Source organism: Mobula birostris, chromosome 3 (assembly GCF_030028105.1).
Source record: "Mobula birostris isolate sMobBir1 chromosome 3, sMobBir1.hap1, whole genome shotgun sequence".
In the NCBI taxonomy this organism is placed as follows: domain Eukaryota; kingdom Metazoa; phylum Chordata; class Chondrichthyes; order Myliobatiformes; family Myliobatidae; genus Mobula; species Mobula birostris.
In genome coordinates this window covers 98,380,779-98,407,448 of record NC_092372.1, presented here as the reverse complement: position 1 = coordinate 98,407,448, position 26,670 = coordinate 98,380,779, and the positions used below count along the sequence as shown (strand labels likewise).

Below are 26,670 nucleotides of genomic sequence, written 5' to 3'. Positions count from 1 at the left end.
GTTTTGTATGCTTGACGCATGTTGTCAACCAGTTGCGTGTAGTCGCCAAGAAAACTTTCAACATTGTTGAATGTCTTCAATGCGTTTTTCTCTGGTCCCACAAGTTCTTCGAATTGCCTGTCATTGATTCGAAGACAAACCAAAAATGCCTTTCTTAATCTTGGCATCAGTTATTCCGGGAAACATCTGACTCAAATATCAAAATCGTTCACAGAAACCTTTGTGCCTGGTGACAGCAGATTCCATCCTTGCAGTCCTGAAATCTGCATTTCCCTTTGACAAACCCAAGTTCTCTGACCAGGTCATTTAACTCAGATTGAGTTACCAGATGAGGCTCAATTGATACAAAGTGTTCAAAATCCATATCAGTATCAGATATGGATATCATATGGCCACAAGATATAGGAGCAGAATTAGACCATTTGGCCCATTGACTAATCAAGAATCTATAAACTTCCGCCTTAAATATATACAATTATGTCCTCCACAGCTGTCTGTGGCAATGAGAATTACAGATTCACCACCCTCTGGCTAAAGAAATTCCTTCTCATCCCCGTTCTAAAAGGATGCCCCTCTACGCTGAGGCAGTGTCCTCTGATCTTATACTCTTTCTCAACCTCCCTTGCCTCCCACCCCCAGATAGCAAACATCTCTCGACATCAAGGCCTCTCAACATTTGAGAGGTTTCAATGAGGTCACCCCTGATATTTCTGAATTCTGGTAATTACAGGCCTAGAGGCATCAAACACTTTTCATATGACAAGCCTTTCAATCACTGAATCATTTTCGTTAATCTTCGTTAAATTCTCTCCTGGACAGGTATATGGAGCTCAGAAAAATAGAAGGCTATGGGTAACCCTAGGTAATTTCTCAGGTAAGGACATGTTTGGCACAGCTTTGTGGGCCGAAGGCCCTGTATTGTGCTGTAGGTTTTCAACGTTTCTATGTTTCTAAAACCTGTCTTGTCATGTAGCATCTGCCCTGCCTAATCATGCCCAGGAATGCCTGGATAAGATAGAAACCTTTTCAGCTTACATAGTGGGCAACATTTTAATTGACTTAAATTATGATTTGAAACAACAAATACAAACAATTTCTAAAAAATGGTGTGTAATAGGGAAATGCTATGGCGATTTTCATGATCAGCAACCCAAAATGCACAAGATGCACCCAGAACTATTCAGGAAACAAAATCTTTGCTGTCCACTGTTATGGTTCAATTCAGTTCACTGAATGATGAATAAAAACAGTGATCATTTGCACTAAGAGAGCTGCTACTTTAAGCTAATTCATTTACAGCATGTAAACACAACAGGCAAGGCCACCAGTTATTGCCCACTCCTTTTGAGCTGGTCAACAATGAGCCATTTGTTGAACTGCTTCAGTTCTTCTGGAAACAGTACTCAAAACCATGTTACTATGCAGAAAGTTATATTTACACTAAGCCCAACCAAAACAATACACAGGAGATTCCAGTTAAATGGGATACATCAGGACCAGTATTTTGGTGTGATTAAGCGTTGCCCCAATTAGCTGAAGATTCATGAATATAGTTAACAAAGTATAAAAAAAGAGACAAACTGAGTTATAAATTATGTATTTAAATGAAATACTGAACTAATTAGAACACCACTAATTCTACTGCAGGACCATAAAACTGTATATTAGCTCCTAATACTTAACGACAGAGGAATTTATCTGCATTGTGTTTTTTTCATTGTAAATGAACGAAGTCAGTGCAGAAACCTAGTGTCTGCAGATAATGGACAGCCTTCATACAATGCTGTCGACAATTGCATCCTCCAAATCTTCATTTTCATTGCAACATTCAATATATTACATCAAAGTAGAAACTACAAAGAATATGATACCTTCAAATTCTTAACAGTTTCTAACTTGAAGTAGTGAAATAGTTTCATTTTCACTCCTGGCCATTTCTGACATCACCAAGCCTGAATGCTCAAAACTGCAGTGAACAAAACGGTTCGGAACTGTCTTACTCGCCAACTATCAATGACAAAAATTGCTGCTTCTTATCACAAACACACACAGCTGAGACTATTTAAAAACTGTTCACTCAATGCACGGTGTTGTGCCTAACGCCCATGTAAGTGCACGCGAAAAATGTTGGTTAGAAACTGTACACCAACAGTCTCCTGCCCAATTAAGCAGCATAGTGTCCCAAATAAAGGAAGAGAATTCTGGCTATTTTCTCAATTAGGTTTTTGTTCTTTAACAGTTGTCCCAAATAAGCGGCTGGCCAGATTAATTCAATGGCCCAATTAACCAGAATCCGCTATATTTCCAGGTCAGGCAGAATATGTTTTACATAGGCAGCAGTGCTCATATGTTTCTGCAATCCTTATCTTTCTTAGTAGCACTGTCATTGGTTTGGGGAGGGGAGTATATATATATTTTTTTAAAAAACAGCGCACATCCTCTGGTTGAAGTGGAGTAGTGATGGAATGAACTGCATATGACATGAAAGAATCTCAGGAAAATGGCAAGTAGGTTCAAACATAAAATAACATTTCACCTGCACAAATACTTTTTGCAACAGTGCCCGTCGTTCACTCAATGGTAGTTCTGTCTGTGCTCCTCCTGGTACATCAGGTACATGAGGAAGATCAAAGAACAGGTAGAGGCATTTAACCAGTGTGGAAGGGAGGGACATTGTTGTCATGTAGTCCACAGTTTTCTGTTTTATAGGAAAGAAAGAAAAACAAGCTATTTTTAAGAGCATTCTGATCCCCTAACTGTATCTTCTGTTACAGCAGATTCAAACACACTTTCAAAAACAACTTCCCTATCAAATAAATATCCTCTAAGAGGTAAAATTTCCTTTGTCTGGGAAACCCTACATGGATCAACTGTCTATTGCTAATTACTCACGACAAGCAATCTCATTGACCACATTAACACTTCTCAAAAGCAAGCTTTAGCTATAAAAACCTAAACATTATATTGGTTAAGAATTGCACTAGAATGACAGTTCTAGTACTAGTTGCTGAAAGTAGAGGCAAAGAAAAAATATCCTCTATCGTTATGTACTAAACAAATGATGCAACTAAAAACTCTATTAATCTGGTATGCTTAGCACTTTGTTGGTGCTGGATTTGCAGATGAGGCTTTTGGATATCATTCCTATTAACAGAATACATCTTCAATTTTTGAAAAATGTTACACAGTAGAATAATGAATTTTCCAGTGAACCCAGAAAGATCAAAGGGTGTATGAGAAATAGAGCATGCTAACTGGAGCTCCAGTGTGTAAAAGGCTCCTTATGTACAAAATGATTCCTGCCACATACACTTCTTCACACAGTACCTGCCCACAAAAGTATGTAAGTGTGTAAAAGGCTTCTTATGTGCAAAATGATTCCTGCCACACCCACTTCTTCACAAAGTACCTGCCCAGGAAGGTAAAGATGAATCAGCTCTTTCGCTTCCCCAAAATCCAGTGCCCAAAACCCTAACCCTAATGCAAACAAAATTGATGTAAATCTTCAATAAAAAAAACAAGATTACTAGAACTTCTCAAGTCAAGTACTATTGTTATGGAGAGAAACTGTATTAATACTACAAGTCAATGAAACAACACAAGGATTTTGATTCCCCAAAGGTTAATTTGCAGATGTTAAGGAAGGCAAATGTAATGTTAGCACTCATTTCAAGAGGACTAGCATACAAAAAACAAAGTTACAACTCTGAGGATTGACAAGTCATTGGTCAGACTGTACTTGGAGTATTGAGAGCAGTTTTAGGCCAAGAAAGTATGTGTTGGCATTGGAGGGTCCAGAAGAGGCTAATGAAAATTATCCCAGGAATGAAAGGGTTAATGTACAGTGCGTATAAAAAGTATTCACTCTCCCTTGGAAGTTTTCATGTTTTATTGATTTACTACATTGAATCACAGTGGATTTAATTTGGCTTTTTTGACACTGATCAACAGCAAAAGGTTCTTTTGTGTCAAAGTGAAACCAGATCTCTACAAAATGATTTAAATTAATTACCAATATAAAGCACAAAATAATTGATTGCATGAATATTTACCCCCTTCAAGTCAGTATTTACTAGATGCACCTTTTGCAGCAATTACAGCCTTGAGTCTGTGTGGATAGGTGTAATCAGCTTTGCACATCTGAACACTGCAATTTTCCCCCATTCTTCTTTACAAAACTGCTTAAGCTCAGTCAGATTGCATGGATATCATGAGTGAACAGCCCTTTTCAAGTCCATCCACAATTTATCAATTGGATTGAGATCTGGACTCTGACTTGGCCACACCAGAACATCAGCTTTGTTGTTTTTAAGCCATTCTTGTATAGCTTTGGCTTTATGTTTAGGCTCATTGTCTTGCTGGAAAACAAATCTCTCAGTTCTCTTGCAGACTGCATCAGGATTTCCCTATATTTTGCTGCATTCATTTTACTCCCCACCTTCACAAGCCTTCCAGGCCCTGCTGCAGTGAAGCAACGCCATAGCATGTTGCAGCCACCACCATGCTTCACAGTAGGGATGGTGTGTTTTTGATGATGGGCAATGTTTGACTTATGCCAAACATAGCATTTAGCCTGATGGTCAAAAAGCTCAATTTTGATTTCATCAGACTACAGAACCTTCTTCCAGCTGACTTTAAGAGTCCCCCACATGCCTTCTGGCAAACTGTAGCAAAAATTTCATTTGAGTTTTATTTTCATCATGCCTTTCTCTTTGCCACTCTCCCATAAAGCTGTGACCAGTGAAGCACCCGGGCAACAGTTGTTGTATGTGCAGTCTCTCCTATCTCAGCCACTGAAGCTTGTAACTCCTCCAGAGCGGTCAAAGGTCTCTTGGTAGCCTCCCTCACTAGTCCCCTTCTTGCACTGTCACTCAGTTTTTGAGGACGGGCTGTTCTAGGTAGATTTGCAGCTGTGCCATATGCTTTTCATTTCTTGATGATTGACTTAACTGTACTCCAAGGGATATTCAGTGACTTGGAAATTTTCTTGTACCCATCTGACTTGTACTTTTCAATAACCTTTTCACAGAGTTGCTTCGAGTGCTCTTTTGTCTTCATGGTGCAATTTTGGCCAGGATATTGACTCACCAGCAGTTGGACCTTCCAGATACAGATGCATTTTTACTACAATCAATTGAAACACATTGACGGCACACAGGTTTATGTACAGCTAGAACACCAGAACTAATTATGTGACTTCTAAAACCATTTGGTTACACCAGTGATCATTTGGTGTGTCATATTAAAATGGGAGTGAATACTTATGCAATCAATTATTTTGTCTTTTATATTTGTAATTAATTTAGATCACATTGTAGAGATCTGTTCTCACTTTGACACCTAAGAGTCTTTTGATGGTTTTTCTGTAAATAGAAAAACTACCAAGTATTTCCCTTTGGCTCTTAGAGGATAAACATTTCTTTTCTTGTCATATTCACAAAACCACATTTTCTCCCTGTGCACACTTAAGTTCACATATGTAGTTTATAACAAGAGCAAACCTGTGAGGGCAGCAATGTAAGGATAACATTTCCAAGAACAGTACAGTCTAGCATGCTTATACAAATTCTTTAGAACTCTTTGAAACTGCAACAACAGATTAATTTACAAATTATTTTAGTTTATATAGTTGCAATCTTGTTCACCAATAACACAGCCAGTGTCAGATATTGACAGATCTGCACCTACCAGTTTATTTGTGCCCGGAGCTAATCATGAATAAGAGCTCAACTGCAGGTCTGGAAGGCAGGATGGGTACCGGGGTTGCGACCACTGGCAGGTGAGCACCAAGGACAGGCCCAAATAGGCAGTCCAATACTTCAGTTTTGGCCTTCAGTCAGAGTCAGCTACACTGCAATAACATCGCCAATTTCCAGTTCAAAGTAAACTGCAGAGTCAGGTCACCAGTGGTTCTTTTTATGGCACTCGTTTTAACTGAGGAAAACTGGCACATTTTATGAATGGGAACAGATAGTGATGGGTGGCGAGGGGGTGGAGGGAGAGAAGGAATTGAGAAAAGTGGGAGAGAAGGTCCCAGCTATCCCAGGAATCTCATGTTTAAGCTCTATTGCATGCTATCTGTTAAGTGTAAAATAACCTGTCCTGATGACGCCAATAAGTTGATTGTAGTGAGAAGCATCCATCCTCTACTCGATTCTTCACTTTGATTAATTTCCAAAAACTGGACAATGGCACGACTAGCTGCCTCTGTTGACAGAAGGAAATTATAAGTAGACATAACTAATCATTGTGCTAATAACTAGAAATGCCACGGAACGTGTTCCTGCTGTCACAAAATAGTGCACGTTTCATTATTTGATAATAATAGACATTCAAAAATAAAAGTTGGTACTCAATGCCACGGAACATCACAAATACATATTCTATGAATGAACAAACTTCCCCAAGAGTTTTACAATGGAAAAGTGAGACAAGTAGCTACATTATACAAATTTATTGAAACTGAATACGACACTTATCAGCATCAAGATTCAGTTAACATTCAGGAAAATCATGAGAAACAGAAAAAAGAATAGCCAAGTTGATTAAGAAGTTTAAAAGTGCCTATACGAAAGCAGTAGCAAGCAACACTAAACTGATCTTTGAAACACTTCAGAAACGAAGTGCAAGTAAGCATTTGGGAAAGCCTATACCATTTCCAAGAAAAAAAATCTTCAAGGCAAGAAAAACACGTGGTAAAGTGTTAAGTGAGCACACTCCAGCCATCTTTATGAAGGAAAGGAATAGTGTAGGCTGCATTAAAAACACTTTATATATGAGACAAGGTAAAAATGGAAAGGATTTAAAGAATATTACTGAATGCATCTTTGGTCACTAAAGGCAAAGTGTTCTGCTGCTGTAGCCCATTCACCTCAAGGTTCGACATGGTGTTCAGAGATGATCTTCTGTACAGCACTGCTGTAATGCATGGTTATCTGAGTTTTTGTTAACTTCCTGTCAGTTTAAACCAGTCTGGCCATTCGGCCACCCTCATTAACAAGGTGCTTTCGTCCACAGAACAGCTGCTCACTGAATTCATGTTATTTCTTACACCATTCTCCATAAACTTAGAAGCTATTGTGCATGAAAATCACAGATGAGCAGTTTCTGAGATACTCAAGACACCCTGTCTGGCACTAATCACTCCACGGTCAAAGTCACTTAAATCACATTTTTTCCCATTTTGATTTTTGGTTTGAACTGAACCTCTTGACCATATCTGCATACTTTTATGCACCAAGTCACTGCCATATGATTGGCTGATTAGATATTGGCCTTAACGAGGTATACAGGTGTACCTAAAAAAGTGGCCACTGAGTCGAAGTTGTGTAAATGGACCTTAAAAGGCATTTAGCAAAGTACCACATTGGCTTTATAAGATGTCAAAAGCACAGAAATAAAATGAAAGTGGAAGAATTGTTATGACTTACTGACAAAGAACAATGGATGGTGGTCAATGGACATTTTTCGGACAAGGCGGTGGATAACATCAATCAATTTTAAGTCTTCATTTTTCATTATTTCTTTTAATTGAATATTTTATCCTGCATATCTTACATTTTGGTATGCAGAAAACAGCAGCAACTTGACACAACAATCATCAATTTAAATTACATAAATATCTTCAGCTTTTGCTGAAACAAGACAACAAAAATTCAAACAGAAATAATTGATACAGTAGCCATCCATAATTCATTCTTTCTGGCACACGGGCTTATCAAATCTAGGTCTAGAAATTAAAGAGCTGCAATTTTTTTAAGCAGGACCCAATTAAATGGATTTCAACCTAGTGTCAATCTTATCAAAAGTAATTAATGGGGAATTATTAAAATATGGTTATAGATAGGTAGAAAGAAGGAATTTTTTAAGTGAAGTAGGATAAGAATCTCGAGTATCTACTGACCTGGAGCAAGGCTTCAATATTGGTGAAGGTTTACATGCAATGGCATATCAAGTGGCACTAGTTAAAGACAGCAATGACAAAAATAGAAGAAATGGACAAATTTGAATGGCAAGTACATTGACGAGTTGGGTGAGCCCATCAAACTCGAAGTCAAGAACTAGGGCTCCAAATTTTCAAACCTGAAGTTATAATGAAAGTCTCTATTTCATTATATAATACAGTAAGATTAATAAATTGTAAATTATAAATAGAACAATCAAAGGACAAACTCAGGATTCAGGAGAGATAAGGATGAGAAGAGTTGAAAGGTTGACATTAAAACTGTAGATAGTTCCTGACTGAATTACTTTTGTATCTATGTGTGTGTATGTATGTATAATATTTTTTACATATATATCATTATAGGCAGAGGTTGATAGATTCTTGATTAGTCCGGGCATGAAGGGATATGAGATAAAGGCAGAAGATATAAGGCAGAAGATTGAGGCCGAGAAGGAAATGGATCAGCCACGATGAAAAGGTGGAGAAGACACGATGGGCCAAATGGCCTACTTCTGCTCCTATATCTTATGGTCTTATCATTTGTTCTGTGTTCATCTCCAAACACTACAAGACTTTCAAATGGTAGCTTTCAACTAAACCCATGTATCGCTTACCTGTAGATTTGTTTGAGGCTCTTCTTCTGATTTCTGTCACCATCAAGCGCGACACCTGGGCAGCAAATTGCAACAGATCTGAAAATTTCTCAGTCATAGTGCTGGAGGGAGCATTTCCAAATACCTGAAAGAGGGGTGGGGGTAGGAAAGTGCAAATTTCACCAATGTAAGATAAAGCCTATATTTTATGGACAGTGGCAAAATACTTCTAATCTTAAAAGCCTGCTCCAATACATTTGGTGTTCCCTGTAGCAAGGATTATATCTTTCAGGATTTTGATAATTCTCAAGAACAGGTATAGGGATCTCTAACACCCTTCAAAAGTTATGCCATCAATTAGGTTGAAGTCAAAAAATTCTCAGATATAACATTCAAGGAATAACAAGCACAAACTGCGAACAGCTTTCTGAATAAAAATGACAACCTATTGTCCTGGGTCACAAAATTTTTACATACATAGCCTCAACAATCCAGATTTGTTCCTAAATATCTCAAGGTATGACCAACACACTGATCCCCAAAGATGATGCTGGAGATGTTTACTGAACAGCATATACAATGATAAAGCAGGAAGCTACTGACAGCAATTTGTAGATCCCATGTTTAACTGAACATGTACAATTTCTGGAAGTTGTTGCATATTCCTGTAATACAATGGCAAAAGCTGTTGAATGTTCCACAAGAAAATAAATAGGAAAAGTAGCAGACCATCTGGTCCATCGAGCCTGATTTGCTATTCATAAGATCATGACTCATTTGGTTAACCCTTAACTTCCCTACCACGCAAAAAATCTGTGTCTCATATGGTAGTTGTCCATCATATCCAGCGATGACAGAAGACCTGTGAGGGAGAGTTTTTAAAGTGAAAAGGCCATTGCAATTGTACTAATCTCTCGGCCTCAGAAGTTCAAGTCCAGTGGTACGAACAAGCGTCACAAACTGGGTCTTCCTTTGCACTGGAGACTATAATATCTTCTGTGCCCAGTCATACCCTTTGCTATCCACAGAGCACTGCAGCAGCGCCTTCCTGGCCATTGGATCTTACTGAAGATCTCATTCACCCAGTCCGCTGGAGCAGATTTTGCATGCTAGAACAGGCATGTCCCTACCTCACCGGGGTATGAGGTCCAGTTTAGCCAGCCTGTCGAAGTGAATTTGTTAAGATTCCCTCTCATCTTTTTGAATTCCATCGAGTATAGACCCAGACAACACAATCTCTTCTCAGAGGCTTACCACTCCTCATCTCCAGAATCAAGCCATAAACCTCTTCTACACTGCCTCCAAAGCCAGTACATCTTTTCTCAAGTAAGGAAACCAGAAATTTATGCAGTACTCTAGGTAAGACCTCACCAGTATCCTGCACAGTTGCAGCATAACATCCCTGCTCCTAAATTCAGACCCTCGAGCAATGAAGGCATGATTCCATTCGCCTTCTTGATAGCCTTTTGTAAACGCAAAGCAAACTTTTGCAATTCAAGCATCAGCACTCCAAATCCCTCTACACAACAGCATGCTACAATCTTTTACTGTATCAATCATAATCTGATTATCTATTTTCATTCCAAAGTGGATGACATTCCAATTATAATAATGGTGAAAATTGAATAGAGGAGAAGTCCAATAATTCACTTTTCAATTGTTTTGTAAAACAGTTCAGCATCTGACTCTCTGAACCCCATTTCCAATACTTTTTTTCCCCTCCACACACTGGTGTCCCCAATTCCAATGCTTCCCTTAAATGCAAGTCCTCCATGGATCCACTTCTCATATTTGCTTTAAAATTATAATGGTCCAATTTGCAGGTTTCTCATCAAACTCAACATGCCACCATTTCTCATACTTACACTAACTGGGATCTCCATTTCCCACACTCCTTTTCAACTCACTGGATGCCCATTTCCCACACTCCCTTTCAACTCACTGTGTGCCCACTTCCCACACACCCTTTCAACTCACTGGATGCCCAATTCCCACACTCCCTTTCAACTCACTATGTGCCCACTTCCTACACACCCTTTCACTCACTGTGTGCCCATTATCCACACTCCCTTTCGACTCACTGGATGCCCATTTCCCACAATCCCTTTCAACTCACTATGTGCCCATTTCCCACACTCCCTTTCAACTCACTGTGTGCCCATTATCCACACTCCCTTTCGACTCACTGGATGCCCATTTCCCACAATCCCTTTCAACTCACTATGTGCCCATTTCCCACACTCCCTTTCAACTCACTGTGTGCCCATTTCCCACACTCCCTTTCAACTCACTGGATGCCCATTTCCCACACTCCCTTTCAACTCACTATGTGCCCACTTCCTACACACCCTTTCACTCACTGTGTGCCCATTATCCACACTCCCTTTTGACTCACTGGATGCCCATTTCCCACACTCCCTTTCAACTCACTGGATGCCCACTTCCCACACTCCCTTTCAACTCACTGTGTGCCCATTTCCCACACTCCCTTTAAACTCACTGTGTGCCCATTTCCCACACTCCCTTTCAACTCACTAGATGCCCACTTCCCACACACCCTTTCACTCACTGTGTGCCCATTTCCCACACTCCCTTTCAACTCACTGTGTGCCCACTTCCCACATGCCCTTTCAACTCACTGTGTGCCCATTTCCCACACTCCCTTTCAACTCACTGGATGCCCACTTCCCACACACCCTTTCACTCACTGTGTGCCCATTTCCCACACTCCCTTTCAACTCACTGTGTGCCCACTTCCCACATGCCCTTTCAACTCACTGTGTGCCCATTTTCCACATTCCCTTCCAACTCACAGTGTGCCCATTTCCCACACTCCCTTTCAAGTCACTGGATGCCCATTTCCCACACTCCTTTTCAACTCACTGTGTGCCCACTTCCCACACACCCTTTCACTCACTGTGTGCCCATTTCCCACACTCCCTTTCAACTCACTGTGTGCCCACTTCCCACATGCCCTTTCAACTCACTGTGTGCCCATTTTCCACATTCCCTTTCAACTCACAGTGTGCCCATTTCCCACACTCCCTTTCAAGTCACTGGATGCCCATTTCCCACACTCCTTTTCAACTCACTAGATGCCCACTTCCCACACACCCTTTCACTCACTGTGTGCCCATTTCCCACACTCCCTTTCAACTCACTGTGTGCCCACTTCCCACATGCCCTTTCAACTCACTGTGTGCCCATTTTCCACATTCCCTTCCAACTCACAGTGTGCCCATTTCCCACACTCCCTTTCAACTCACTGGATGCCCATTTTCCATACTCCCTTTCAACTCACTGGACGCCCATTTCCCACACTCCCTTTCAACTCACTGGATGCCCATTTCCCACACTCCCTTTCAACTCAAAGGATCCCCATTTCCCTCATCCCCTTAAAACACACAAGGCCCTGGTGAGCCCACACCCCCCTTTTAAAATTACTAGGACCACAGTTCCCAATGCCCTTTTAAACTCATCTAAACCTGATCCCTGTGCAACTTATAAACTCAAGTAGACCTTATTCCTACAGAATTTATAAAATTACCGTAAGATATAGCAGCAGAATTAGGCCATTTAGCCCATCAAGTCCACTCCACCATTTCACCATGACCGATTGATTTTTTTTTCTCAGCCCCAATCTCCTGCCTTCTCCCCACATCCCTTCACGCCCTATCCAATCAAGAAACTATCAGCTTCTGCCTTAAATATACATAAAGACTGCCACAGCTGCCTGAGGCAAACAAGTCCACAGATTCCCCACTCTCTGGCTAAAGAAATTCCTCCTCATCTCCATTCAAAAAGGATGACCCTCTATTCTGAGGCTGTGTCCTCTGGTCTTAAAGCTCTCTACATGCACTCTATCAAGGCATTTCACCATCAATAGGTCTCAATGAGGTCACCCCTCATTCTTCTGAATTCTAGTGAATACAGGGTCAGAACCATCAAATGGTCCTCATATGACAGGTCATTCAATCCCAGAATCACCTTCATGAATCTCCTTTGAACCCTCTCCAGTTTCAGCACATCCTTTCTAAGATAAGGGACCGAATCCTGCTCATAAGGCTCTAAGGGAGCCTCACCTGTAGTTTATAAAGTTTCAACATTACCTCCTTGCTTTTATATTCTAGTCCTCTTGAAATGATTGCTAAAATCACATTTGTCTTCCACACCACAGATTCAATCTGAAAAATTAACCTTTAGGGAATCCTGCACAAGGACTCTGAAGATCCATTGCACCTCAGTTTTTCATATTTTCTCTCCGTTTCGAAAACGATCAACCCTTCTACCAGTGCATGACAATACACTTCCCAACACTGTATTCCATCTGCCATTTCATTGCCCATTCTCCTAATCTGTCTATACCCTTCTGTAGCCTCTCTACTTCCTCAAAACTACCTGCCCCTCCAACTATCTTCGTATTGTCCACAAACTGTGCAACAAAATCATCAATTCCATCATCCAAGTCATTGACATATAATATAAGAAGTATTAGTCCCAACCAGACCTCTGTGGAATACCACTAGTCACTAGCAGCCAGTCAGAAAAGGCTCCCTTTATTCCCACCCTTTGCTTCCTGCCAATCAGCCACTGCTTTATCCTTGCTAGAACCTTTCCTGTAATACCATGGGCTCGTGGCTTTTTATGCAGCTTCAAGTGTGGCACTATGTCAAAGGCCTTCTAAAATCCAAATGCACAACATCAACTGCTTTTCCATTGTCTATCGTGCTTGCTATTTCTTTAAAGAACTCCTACAGGTTTGTCAAACAAGACTGTCCCTTGAGGAAACCATGTTGACTATGGCCTATTTTATCATGTGCCTCCAAGTATCCTGAGACATCAACCTTAATAATCAACGCCAACATCTTCGCAAACACTGAGGTCAGACTAACAGGCCTACAGGTTCCTTGCTTCTGCCTCTCTCCCTTCTTGAAGAGTGGAGTGACAATTGCAATTTTCCAGTCTTGTGGACCCATTCAAGAATCTAGTGATTCTTGAAAGATCATTGCTAATGTCTCCACAATCTCTTCAGCCATGTCTTTTAGAACTCTGGGGTGTACACCATCTAGTCCAGGTGACTTATCTATCTTCAGACCCTTCAGTTTTTTAGTTACAGTAACTTCATGCCCCCTGACCTCTGGAACTTCCACCATACTGCTAGGGGAGGGAGTAATGGGGGACAAGTGAAGACTGATACAAAACACTTACTTAGTTTGTCTGCCATTTCCTTGTCCCCCATTACTCCCTCCCCAGCATCATTTTCCAGCGATTCAATGTCCACTCTCACCTCTCGTTTACACTTTATGTATCCGAAGAAACTTTTGGTATCCTCTTTAATATTATGGCTAGTTTACTTTCGTATTCCATTTTTACCTTCTTAATGACTTTTTTAGTTGCCTTCTGTTGGTATCTGAAAGCTTCCTAATCCTCAAACTTCCCATTAATTTTTGCGCTATTATATGCTCTCTCTTTGACTTTTATGTTGGCTTTGACTTCTCTTGTTAGCTACTGCTGTGTCATCTTTTCTTTAGAATACTTTTTCTTCTTTAGGATGTATATATACTATGCCTTCTGAGTTGCTTCCAAAAGATTCCAGCCAATGCTGCTCTGCTGTCATCCCTGCCTGTTTACTTTGCCAATCAACTCAGGTCAATTCCTCTCTCATTCTTCTGTAATTCTCCTTACTCCACTGTAATACTAAATCACCTGACTTTAGCTTCTCCTTCTCAAATTCCAGGGTGAATTCGACTATATTATGATCACTTGCCCCTAAGGGTTCTTTTACTTTAAGCTCTCTAATCAATTCTGGTTCATTGCACAACAGGCAATCCAGAACAGCCGATTCTCTAGTGGATTCAACCACAAGCTGCTCTAAAAAGATATCTAGTAAGCACTCTAGAAATTCCTCCTCCTCCTGTAATCCAGCACCAACCTGATTTTCTCAATCTACCTGTATATTGAAGTCCCCCATGACTATTGCAACATTACCTTTTGGCATGCATTTTCCATCTCCTGTTGTAATTTGTAGGCCACATCCTTACTACTGTTGGGGGGGTGAGGGGGTCTGTATACAACTTTCACCAGGGTCTTTTTACCCTTGCAGTTCCTTAGTTCTATCCACAATAGTTCAACACCTTCAAACCCTATCCCTGTCGCCTCTTTATAATAATTTGATTTTATTTTTTGACCAACAGAGCAACGCTGCCCCCTCTGCCTTCCTGCCTGTCCTTTCAATACAATGTGTATCCTTGGACATTAAGTTCATCTACCTTATTCCATATACTGCATGCAATTAGATAGAACATGTACCTCAGTCCTGTATTCACCCTTCGACTTTGTCCGCACTTTACGATGCAACTCATCCTGTTGACTGCATTGTTGCCCTATCAACAGCCTCTCCTCACTACACCTTGCCTCTGTTTATAAACCAGCTACCTCATCTTCAGCACTATAATGCGCCTTTCCTACAATATTTCTTGTATTGAAATATAGGCAGCTCAGGACACTAATCACTCCATGCTCAATCTTTTGATACCTATCTTTGTCTAAGGTCTTACAACATCTGCCTCCACAATCTCTCCACCAGTTGTTCTGGCACTCTGGTTCCCCCCTCCCTGCAACTCTAGTTTAAACCCCACCATGCAACATTAACAAGTCTTCCTGGTCAGATATTAGACCCCCTCCAGTTCAGGTGCAAACCGTCCCTTCTGTACAGGTCCCACAAAAATCTTATGCCCTCTCCTACACCAACACCTTAGCCACATATTAAACTGTATAATCTTCTTAGCTCTAGGTTCACTAGCATGTGGCATGGGTAGATCACAACCCTGGAGGGTCCTGCCCTTTAAGTTAGCACGTAACTCCCTGAACTCCCTATACAGAACCCTGTCACTCACCCTACTCATGTCATTGGTACCTCCATGGACCACGACTTCTGGCTGTTCACCCTCCCACTTAAGAATGCTGAGGACTTGATCTGAGATATCCCGAACCCTGGCACCCCAGAGGCAACATACCATCTGGAAATCTCCTTCTCGCCCACAGAACCTTCTGTTCATTCCCTTAAGTAATGAATTCCCTATTATGACAGCATGCCTCTTCTCCCCTCTCTTCCCTCCTGAGTCTCAGAGGCAGACTCAGCACCAGAGACCCGACCACTGTGACTCTCTGCTGTTAGGTCACCGCTCCCCCAACTCCCCCCCACCCAATCAGTATCCAAAGTGTTGAGGGATATAGCCACAGGGGTACTCTGCACTGGTCCCTTAACACCTTTCCCATTCCCGAATGTCACCCAGTTTCCTGTGTCCTGCACCTTGGGTGTAACTACCTCTCTATATGTCCTATCTATCACCCCTTCAGCCTCCTGAATGATTCAGAGTTAATTCAGTTCCAGCTCCAACTCCACAACGCGATTTGTTAGAAGTCATAGCTGGATGGACCTCTCCAGTAGTCGTAAGAAACACTGGATTTTCCCTGCATTCCCACATTCCACAAGAGGAGCATTTCGCTATCCTGCTTGTCATCCCTACTGTCCCTTGCTAAGCAGATATAAAGAGAATGAAAAAACATGAGCTTTGCTTTTCTTTGACTAAAGCCTCGAAGAGCTAAAGCCTCAAGATCACTCTGTCGACCGCCGCTGCACTTACCTGCTTTCCTTTACTTTGCTCTTGCTAATCAATCCCAGATTCCGATTGTTCGCTGGTCAAGGCCTATTACGCTGCCACTGCCTATTATCCTCAGTCAATGGACTTGATTGAAGTCCCCTCCTCTCCCAATTTCCAATATCTGGACTGGCCACTGTCAAAGCTCTATTAATTTATTACCTACAAACCCCATTTCCAGAAAAGTTGGGATATTTTCCAAAATGCAATAAAAACAAAAATCTGTGATATGTTAATTCACATGAACCTTTATTTAACTGACAAAAGTACAAAGAAAAGATTTTCAATAGTTTTACTGACCAACTTAATTGTATTTTGTAAACATACATAAATTTAGAATTTGATGGCTGCAACACACTCAACAAAAGTTGGGACAGAGGCATGTTTACCATTGTGTTACATCACCTTTCCTTTTAATAACACTTTTTAATTGTTTTGGAACTGAGGATACTAATTGTAGTAGATTTGCAATTGGAAATTTTGTCCATTCTTGCTTGATATAAGACTTCAGCTGTTCAACAGTCCGTGGTCTCCGTTGTCTGATTCTCCTCTTCATGATGTGCCATACATTTTCAATAGGAGATAGATCTGGACTGGCAGCAGGCCAGTCAAGCGTAAGCACTCTGTGTCTACAAAGCCACGTTGTTGTAGCCCGTGCAGAATGTGGTCTGGCATTGTCCTGCTGAAATAAGCATGGACGTCCCGGGAAGAGACGTCGCCTTGATGGCAACATATGTCTCTCTAAAATCCTAATATACGCCTGAGTCAATGGTACCTTCACATACATGAAACTCACCCATGTCGTGGGCACTGATGCACCCCCAAACAATCACAGATGCTGGCTTTTGCACCTTTCGCTGATAACAATCTGGATGGTCGTTTTCATCTTTGGCACGGAGAACTCGATGCCCGTTTTTTCCGAAAACTAGCTGAAATGTGGACTCATCTGACCACAGCACACAGTTCCACAGTCTTTCGGTCCATCTGAGATGAGCTTGGGCCCAGAGAACTTGCCAGCGTTTCTGCATAGAGTTGATGTATGGCTTCCTCCTTGCGTAATATAGTTTCAAGTTGCATTTCTGCATGCAGCAACAGACTGTGTTGAGTGACAATGGCTTTCCGAAGTACTCCCGAGCCCAGGTGGCTATAATTGTCACAGTAGTATGACAGTTTCTTAGGCAGCGCCGCCTGAGGGCTCGTAGATCACGCGCATTCAACAGTGGTTTCCAACCTTGCCCTTTACGCACTGAGATGTCTCTGAATTCTCTGAATCTTTTCACAATATTATGTACTATAGATGTTGAAAGACCTAAATTCTCTGCAATCTTGCGTTGAGAAATGTTCCTTTTGAACTAACAATTCTCTCATGAATGTTGGCACAAAGGGGTGAACCACGATCCACCCTTGCTTGCAAAGACTGAGCCTTTGATGGACGCTACTTTTATACCCAGTACATGATACCTCACCTGCTACCAATTAGCCTGCTCAACGCGGAGTCTTCCAAACTGGTGTTACTTGAATATTCTGTGCACTTTTCAATCTTATTTTAACTCTGTCCCAACTTTTGTTGAGTGTGTTGCAGCCATCAAATTCTAAATTTGTGTATGTTTACAAAATACAATCAAGTTGGTCAGTAAAACTATTGAAAGTCTTTTCTTCGTACTTTTGTCAGTTAAATAAAGGGTCACATGAATTAACATATCACAGATTTTTGTTTTTATTGCATTTTGGAAGATATCCCATTTCTGGAAATGGGGTTTGTAGTTTGATTTTACATTCCTTATAAACTCAGCAGTTTTCAAATCCTATGCACTCTTTGAATTGTGATTGTGGAGAACAGAAAAGGACTGACAGATCTAAGTCTGGGACTGACAGATCTAAGTCTGGAACTAACATGCAACTAGAATGTCAAGATGGCTGTTCCTTGCAGAGTGCTGATGTTCTGTAAAACAGTTGTCTGGTCTATGCTTGGCTTCTTCTACATTCTCATACTCACCTGTCGTCTCAGCCTTTTCTATCGTCTCAGCCTTTTCTATTTGTCATGGTGAACACAAATGCAAACAAGAATAGTACCTCACATTTTACTTAGGAAGCCTTCAGCAAAATTGTATGAACACTGAAATTTCCAATTTCAGGTAACCTACTTTAACTCCCACTTGTTACTTATAAAACTCACCCTCCCTCATCTGATTGCATCAGCTCAACAGTGGATTCTTATGTACCTACTGTATCTACCTATGCTTCTTATTCAAACGTTCAACATTGTTACTGCCTCCCCGAACTGCCTTAATCTGCCCATTATTCCTCCCTAACTGGTTCCAACTATTACCTCCACCCTCTGTATCTATCCTTCACCTTCTCCCTCTCCACCCACCTGATTCCATCTGCCTGCTATTTTCACAAACATGAGAAGATCAACAGATGCTGGAGATCCAAAGCAAAACACACAAAGTGCAGAGTTCTTCCAACATTTTATGTGTTGCTTTTGTTCATTTTTATATTACCACCTATAGTCTAGTAGCCTCTTGCTCAATACTCTCTCCAACCCCACCCATCTGCCAATCGTCCTATCTTCATTTGGTTCCACCTACCACCTTCCAGTATACTCTCCCTCTCATTCCTATATGTCGCCCATCTTCCCTCTACAATCTCAGTCCTAGGTGCGGAGTTTCCACTCAAAACATCACCTTTTTGTTAACCTCCATAGACATTGATTGACCTACTGAGTTATTCCAGCAGTTTAGTTTTTTCTCCAGGCTCCAACATTTGCAGTCACACATATGCAATTTAAGTACGTACTTTCCCATAAGTCTATGTGTGTTTTTAAGTGAATCATACATCCTATTCTTCCCCATGAATTAGGATCAAACAATCTTTCCGCTAGCTTAATTTAAAACTACGAAAGAAGTTCACACACAGGGATTTGCTTAAACTCAACAGTGGATTCTTTAACAAGCATTGCAATAAACATAAATTTCGCCAGGATAGAAAATAATATTTGCTGGCTAAAGTCATAAACACCTGGTGTTTATCTCAGAATTCTTCACTGAATCAACGTTTAAGTTTATATTGTTTATGCTCAGATGCAGGATCTAAATTTAAAGTACTAAATCTGCAAAGAATTCTAAACTAGGAACAACAGTTGTATCAAAGGCAGTTAAGAAATTACTAGCTGTGATGGCCATAATGCAGATTGGCAATGGAAATGCAACATAAATTTCAAAGATTCAAGATTCAAGATTCAAAAAACTTTTTTATCATTCTAACCATACATCAGCTCTGCAGGGCAGAATGAGACAGCGTTTCTCAGGGGCAGTGCAATCATAACATAACAAAGGCAACACTAAATAATAAACATAACAATAAATAGTAAAATACAACAGCCACATGTGAGTTAAAATCAGTTATAAGTGTCCAGTGCAAGTTAAAAGTGTCCAAAGCAGAGTCAGGTGGAGCAGCTATTTAGCAGTCTGACTGCCTGTGGGAGGAAGCTGTTTAGTAGCCTTGTGGTTTTAGTTTTGATGTTCCTGTATTGTTTGCCTGATGGCAGAAGAACAAACAGTTCATGGAGAGGGTGTGAGGGGTCTTTAATGATGTACCGTGTCTTCTGGTGGCATCGACTCTGAAAGAGGTCTTGGACAGAAAGTAGGGAGACCCCAAAAAACCTAATAAGTAAAACTTATTAAATATCAAGTTTAGCACCATCAATTCTATAGTCATGTCCCTCAGGGACTGTTCCCCCACGCCACCAAATCGTAACCATATGTGCTATTTGTGTTATGTGCTGTTGGTAATGGTTTTGTACCTTGGCCCCAAGTGACTGCTATTTTATTTGGCTACATTCAACTATGGTTGAATGAAGAACATGAATCAACCAAACACTAAGTACAAAGCCAAAGCTGTAGAGAAGGGGTTCCCAACCTTTTTTATGCCATTAACTAGGGGGTCTGTGGACTCCAGGTTCAGAACCCCTGCTGTAGAGTGTTAGCGAGAGGAGGTTCTGATTATACTGTGTTATTCTCAGATGCATCACAACCACTCTAGCTCCCAGCTCTGTCTGCCAACACTTAGTTTAAAAATAATGTTCTGACAACAAATAATTGTATTGAAAGCAGAAGCTAAGAAGAATACTGGAGTTTAGACCTCCCATCTTGGCAAAAAAAAATCCTCTAAAAGGATCATTAACATGGGATGAAGTAAATATCTTTAATTCTATCATTCTATTAGTCCATTATGATCTGGGCTGTCAACATACAGCAAAATCATGGAATAATGACATTAAAGATACAACTATACAATTTATCTCAAATGTTTCCACTATATTAAAATAGTTTAATTGTATTTTTCTTTCCAAAATCATTGAGAAATTTCTTTTGGATTAAGGTGAAAATATTGACCTATGGCAAGGAAATCTAATAGCCTTGGTCATTACTCTCTTTAATGAGTCAACCTATGGCTGGGGAAGTGATGAACCCCTCGTTAGGCTGTTTAAGGTAACCAATTTTTTATTCTTTATTACTTCTCTTCTAATATTTGTATATCTGTGCACTTGTAATACTATGATGACAGTATAGTTTTATTTGGGATCAATAAAATATCTATCTCATTCAGAACCCACTGTGTGCATACTGGCCTCTCAATTTGGACCTTCTGAGGATCCCAGGTACTCACATTTTATTGACTCTGCCTCTCGTCACTTCTCCCGTCAAGCTCTGAAGGCGACCATCTCCGCTATGAGGAGGTATTTGGTGTCCCTATCCCAGACTCTTCTACACCTTTGGGACACTTTGTTCGCCGTCTGCAATGGTCCTAACGGTTATTTCATCCTCCGTCAGATCCATGCTTGCAATCACCGTTGTTTTGATTTTGTCATGTTAGGCAAAGATTGCAAGATCTTACATCTGCAGACCCCAGAGCCTGCTGGCCCTGACGCTAGCAGGCATGAACTTCAGATTGCAGCCCCTGCCATTGATCTCGCCGGCTCCAGCACCCCAGGGCATATTCAAAACTCGGACTCCAGCAACGACCATGGACACCTTCAAAGCGACTGCACAACCACCAACTGTGACTCCAGCCTTGAACTCCAGGCCGGGTCTTTATGTGCTGCTATTGTGACTCCAGTCTCCCCTTCCCCCACCACCACTCTGCAACCCTGTCTCCCTCAGATCCCACCATCAACTCCTGGGTCCTCAGAGGCTCCATCTTCCTCTCACCCCAACCCTCCCCTCTCCACTGATACCCCCAGCCTCCCCCCTCTGACTCAGCTCTCATCTGTGCCGAGTCTTTACCATCCCATCCGACCTTCAACTGTCTGAGGCAGAACGCTCTGTCCTCAGTAACGGCCTCCCCTTTGTCCCACTTCGCCCACACCTCAGCGAGTTCCGTGTTCGCCATGACGCGGAACTCTTCTTCCGCCGTCTCCGTCTCCGAGCCTACTTCTTCAGCAAGGACTCTTCCACCCCCACCGATGACCCCTTATCCTCCTCCTCTTCATGGACACCCCGCTCTGGTCTTCGGCCTGCTCTGGATCTCTTTATTGCTAACTGCCGACGGGACATCAACTGTCTCGACTTCACCACACCTTGTTCCCATTCCAACCTTACTCCTTCCGAACGCTCTGCTCTCCACTCCCTCCGCACTAATCCTAATCTTACTACTAAACCCGCCAATAAGGGAGGTGCTGTTGTAGTCTGGCGCACTGACATCTACTTTGCCGAGGCACAGCGACAACTCGCGGATACCTCCTCTTATTTACCCCTCGATTGTGACCCCACTAAGGAGCAGCAGGCCATTGTCTCCCACACCATCACTGACTTTATCCGCTCAGGGGATCTCCCATCCACTGCTACCAACTTTATAGTTCCCACACCTCGCACTTCCCGTTTCTACCTCCTACCCAAGATCCACAAACCTGCCTGTCCTGGCAGACCTGTTGTCTCAGCTTGCTCCTGCCCCACCGAACTCATTTCTGCATACCTCGACACGGTTTTATCCCCCCTTGTTCAATCCCTTCCTACCTATGTTCGTGACACTTCTCATGCTCTAAAACTTTTCGATGATTTTAAGTTCCCTAGCCCCCACCGCTTTATTTTCACCATGGATGTCCAGTCCCTATATACTTCCATCCCCCATCAGGAAGGTCTCAAAGCTCTCTGCTTCTTTTTGGATTCCAGACCTAACCAGTTCCCCTCTACCACCACTTTGCTCTGTCTAGCGGAATTAGTCCTTACTCTTAACAATTTCTCCTTTGGCTCCTCCCACTTCCTCCAAACTAAAGGTGTAGCTATGGGCATCCGTATGGGTCCTAGCTATGTCTGCCTTTTTGTTGGCTTTGTGGAACAATCTATGTTCCAAACCTATTCTGGTATCTGTACCCCACGTTTCCTTCGCTACATCGACGACTGCATTGGCACTGCATCCTGCATGCATGCTGAGCTCGTTGACTTCATTAACTTTGCCTCCAACTTTCACCCTCCCCTCAAGTTTACCTGGTCCGTTTCCGACACCTCCCTCCCCTTTCTAGATCTTTCTGTCTTTATCTCTGGAGACAGCTTATCTACTGATGTCTGCTAAAGCCTACTGACTCTCACAGCTATCTGGACTATTGGACTATTCCTCTTCTCACCCTGTCTCTTGCAAAAATGCCACCCGCTTCTCGCAATTCCTCCGTCTCCGCCGCATCTGCTCTCAGAATGAGGCTTTTCATTCCAGGATGAGGGAGATGTCCTCCTTTTTTAAAGAAAGGGAGTTCCCTTCCTCCACCATCAACTCTGCTCTCGAACGCATCTCCCCCATTTCACGCACATCTGCTCTCACTCCATCCTCCCGCCACTCCACTAGGAATAGGTTCCCCTGGTCCTCACCTACCACCCCACCAGCCTCCGGGTCCAACATATTATTCTCCGTAACTTCCGCCACCTCCAACTGGATCCCACCACTAAGCACATCTTTCCCTCCACCCCCCCCCCCACTTTCTGCAGGGATCGCTCCCTACGTGACTCCTTGTCCATTTGTCCCCCCCCACCGATCTCCCTCCTGGCACTTACACATGCCCTTACACTTCCTCACTCACCACCATTCAGGGCCCCAGACAGTCCTTCCAGGTGAGGCGACACTCCACCTGTGAGTCAGCTGGGGTGATATACTGCGTCCGGTGCTCCCGATGTGGCCTTCTATATATTGGCGAGATCCAACGCAGACTGGGAGATCGTTTTGCTGAACACCTACGCTCTGTCCGCCAGAGAAGGCAGGAACTCCCAGTGGCCACACATTTTAATTCCACATCCCATTCCCATTCTGATATGTCTATCCACGGCCTTCTCTACTGTCAAGATGAAGCCACACTCAGGTTGGAGGAACGACACCTTATATTCCGTCTGGGTAGCTTCCAACCTGATGGCATGAACATTGACTTCTCTAACTTCTGCTAATGCCCCACCTCCCCCTCGTACCTCATCCGTTATTTATTTATATACACACATTCTTTCTCTCTCTCTCCTTTTTCTCCCACTGTCCCTCTGACTATACCCCTTGCCCATCCTCTGGGTTTTTCCCCCCTCCCCATTTTCCTTCTCCCTGGGCCTCCTATCCCATGATCCTCTCATATCCTTTCTGCCAATCACCTGCCCAGCTCTTGGCTCCATCCCTCCCCCTCCTGTCTTCTCCTATCATTTCAGATCTCCCCCTCCCCTTCCCCCTTTCAAATCTCTTACTAGCTCTTCCTTCAGTTAGTCCTGACGAAGGGTCTCGGCCCGAAACGTCGACTGTACCTCTTCCTAGTGATGTTGCCTGGCCTGCTGCGTTCACCAGCAACTTTGATGTGTGTTGCGTGTACATATTGGCTCTCATTTTGATCGTACAACTGGTTGATGCTCCTCCTTGAGGTAGTCCGACATCACTTGACCATCTGCAAACTTCAGTATTATAGATAAAATTTTCATTCTTCTAACTTTGAGCGTCCTCAAAGACAAATCTCAGAGTTGTATTCTGCATACATACTTCAATAATAAAATGAACCTTTGATCCCTTCATAGTCTCATTCTCACTCTGACCTGTGTTCATTGTCTCTTACACTGTTGCACTGAAACTCCAGGATAGTATCCTCTCTTTCAATTAGGCACATCACAATCTTTTGGATTTCAATACAGGTTTCCCCCGCTATCTGGAGGTACAGCATTCGTAAGCCGAAATGTCGTAAAGCAAAGAAGCAATTACCATTTATATGGGAAAATCTTGTGAGCGTTCGCAGACCCAAAAATAACCTACCAAATCATGTCAAATAACACATAAAACCTAAAATAACAGTAATAAATAGTAAAAGCAGGAATGATATGATAAATACTCAGCCTATATAAAGTAGAAATACTTTTCCACAATCATTACTGAACTGTTCTCCATAACAAAAATCTCACGCAAGCGCCGTCGGCAGAAAACCTCACGCAAGTGCTGTTGCCAAGAACACTCTCCCTAGTAACCTTTAAGCTATGAAGCTGCCAAATCATACCAAATAACACGTAAAAATACACAGCCAATATAAACTAGAAATAATGTATGTACAGTGTAGTATCACTTACGGGAATCGGGAAGATAGCTTGCCGAGCACACTGATGATAGTGTGTTAGACTGAGTCGTCGCAGGTTGGGTGGTGCAGTGGCCCCCCCCCCACCCTCCAGGCCCGCTGAGTGATACATTGCCGCGAAGCATGCAAGAATGTAGCGGTAGCCAGGAGGTACACAGCACATCTTTAAGAAAAAATAAACAAGCTAATTAATTAGGTGCCACCCGACACGTAATTGTTGGCCCAGATCAGTGCCGATTTCCGATTGCATCATCTCTGATCTGGGCTTACAAACACGTGTCGGCGGCACCTAATTAATTAGCATGTTTATTTCGGCTTTTTCCTTAAAGATGTGCTGTGTGCCTCCCGGCTACCGTTGCATTCTCCGCGAATCGATATCTGTCCGTGGCCTGGGGGTTGGGGTGGTGGGACACTGGGGTGTCATCTCGTCGTCTGTTTCCATTACAGCAGGCAGCTCATCTTCTTCTATCTCTGCCCGCCTCAATGTCAAAGGTCGAGGTTCGTCGTCTGCTGTGGAAGGCTTGCTTGACTGCTGAGCCTCGCGCATTTTTCTATCACACAGTTCTTTAATAAGGACTCAAACCATCCTGAAAATATCCCCTAAACCGACGTACCCTTTCAAAATTAAAGTCGTACTTTATCATTACTCATTCGGTTTCGAATGTTATCCTTTTTTCTTCCAATTGCATCAGCTCTTCATCTGTCAGTTCTTGGTGATGGGATGCCAAAACCTCTTCAACATCATGTTCGTCAGCTTCCACAAGCCAAACTCACGTTGTCCTTACTTCGCTCACCACGATCAAAATGCTTAATTATGTCTAGTTTTACCATAAGTGTCACACCCTTACGAGCTCTTTCAGGCTTTTCCGATACCATAGAACTCATCTTGCAAACGGCTGCTCACAGGCACGTGTTAAAGCAAAGCAGCTCCGAACCCGGGGGACAGCAGCTGCTCGGGGCGCGCGCTGCCTTTTATTGCGCGCTGGATTTTTTTTTCGTAACAGTGAAAACACCTTCTGAAAGCGAAAATATGGTACTAATGTAGGTCTTTCGTAACAGTGAGGTTTCGTAAACCGAACGTTCCAAAAATGAGGGACACCTGTATTATGTTCAACAGTGATCTCTTATTTAGACTATCCCTATTATTTTGCATCCTATTATGCTATTCCTAGCCTATTTTTTCCTGTTGCTCTACTATCACACATCTTCCTTTTGGTGCAACACACACAAAATGCTGGAGGAACACAACAGGTCAGACAGAATCTATGGAAGGGCCAAGACCCTTCTTCAGGACTGAGCGGCGGGGTGGGGAGGGGGAGGGGAACAAAAAGGTGGGGGGGGTGGGAAGGAGGCTAGCTGGAAGTTGGTAAGTGAAGCCAAGTGAGTGGGAAAGGTCAAGGACTGGAGAAAATTAAATGATAGGAAAGGAGAGTGGATCATAGGATAAAGCAAAGGAGGAGTGGACCCAGGGGAAACAGGCATGTGAGAAGAAGTAAGAGACCAGAGTGGGAAATAGGAGGAAGGGGAGGGGGAGGGAAATACTTGTTTTGAACCAGAAGGAGAAATCGATATTCATACCATCAGGTTAGAGGCTACCCAGACAGAATATAAGGTGTTGCTCCTCCACCCTAAGGGTGGCTTCAGCGTGGCACAAGACGTGATGGACCATCATGTCAGAACAGGAATGGGAATTGGAATTAAAATGTTTGGCCACCAGGAAGTTCTGTTTTTGGCAGATGGAGCGGAAGTGCTCAACGAAGCAGTCTCCAAATTTGGTTCCCTCTTTTCCCTTCCACCCACCACAAAAAAACAGCAAATGAGAACCCTCCATGTATTTTATTGGTCTAATTAATGGCCAACTAAACAAGAGTTAAAATTAAGTAATCAGGTGTT

General features: G+C 42.4%; 1 protein-coding gene across 4 annotated transcripts in view; it reads right to left on the bottom strand.

Moving 5' to 3' along the window:
* The window catches only part of wdfy3 (WD repeat and FYVE domain containing 3), a 336,513-nt gene that overhangs the window by 190,512 nt on the left and 119,331 nt on the right, over positions 1 to 26,670 (bottom strand). For all 4 annotated transcript variants that reach the window (XM_072253130.1, XM_072253132.1, XM_072253131.1 and 1 more), the window contains exons 3-5: positions 8,560 to 8,683; positions 6,098 to 6,207; positions 2,537 to 2,698 (exon numbers count right to left, since the gene is read on the bottom strand). In XM_072253130.1, coding sequence (XP_072109231.1) covers positions 2,537 to 2,698; positions 6,098 to 6,207; positions 8,560 to 8,683 — 396 coding nt within the window. The remainder of the gene's footprint in view (positions 1 to 2,536; positions 2,699 to 6,097; positions 6,208 to 8,559; positions 8,684 to 26,670) is intronic.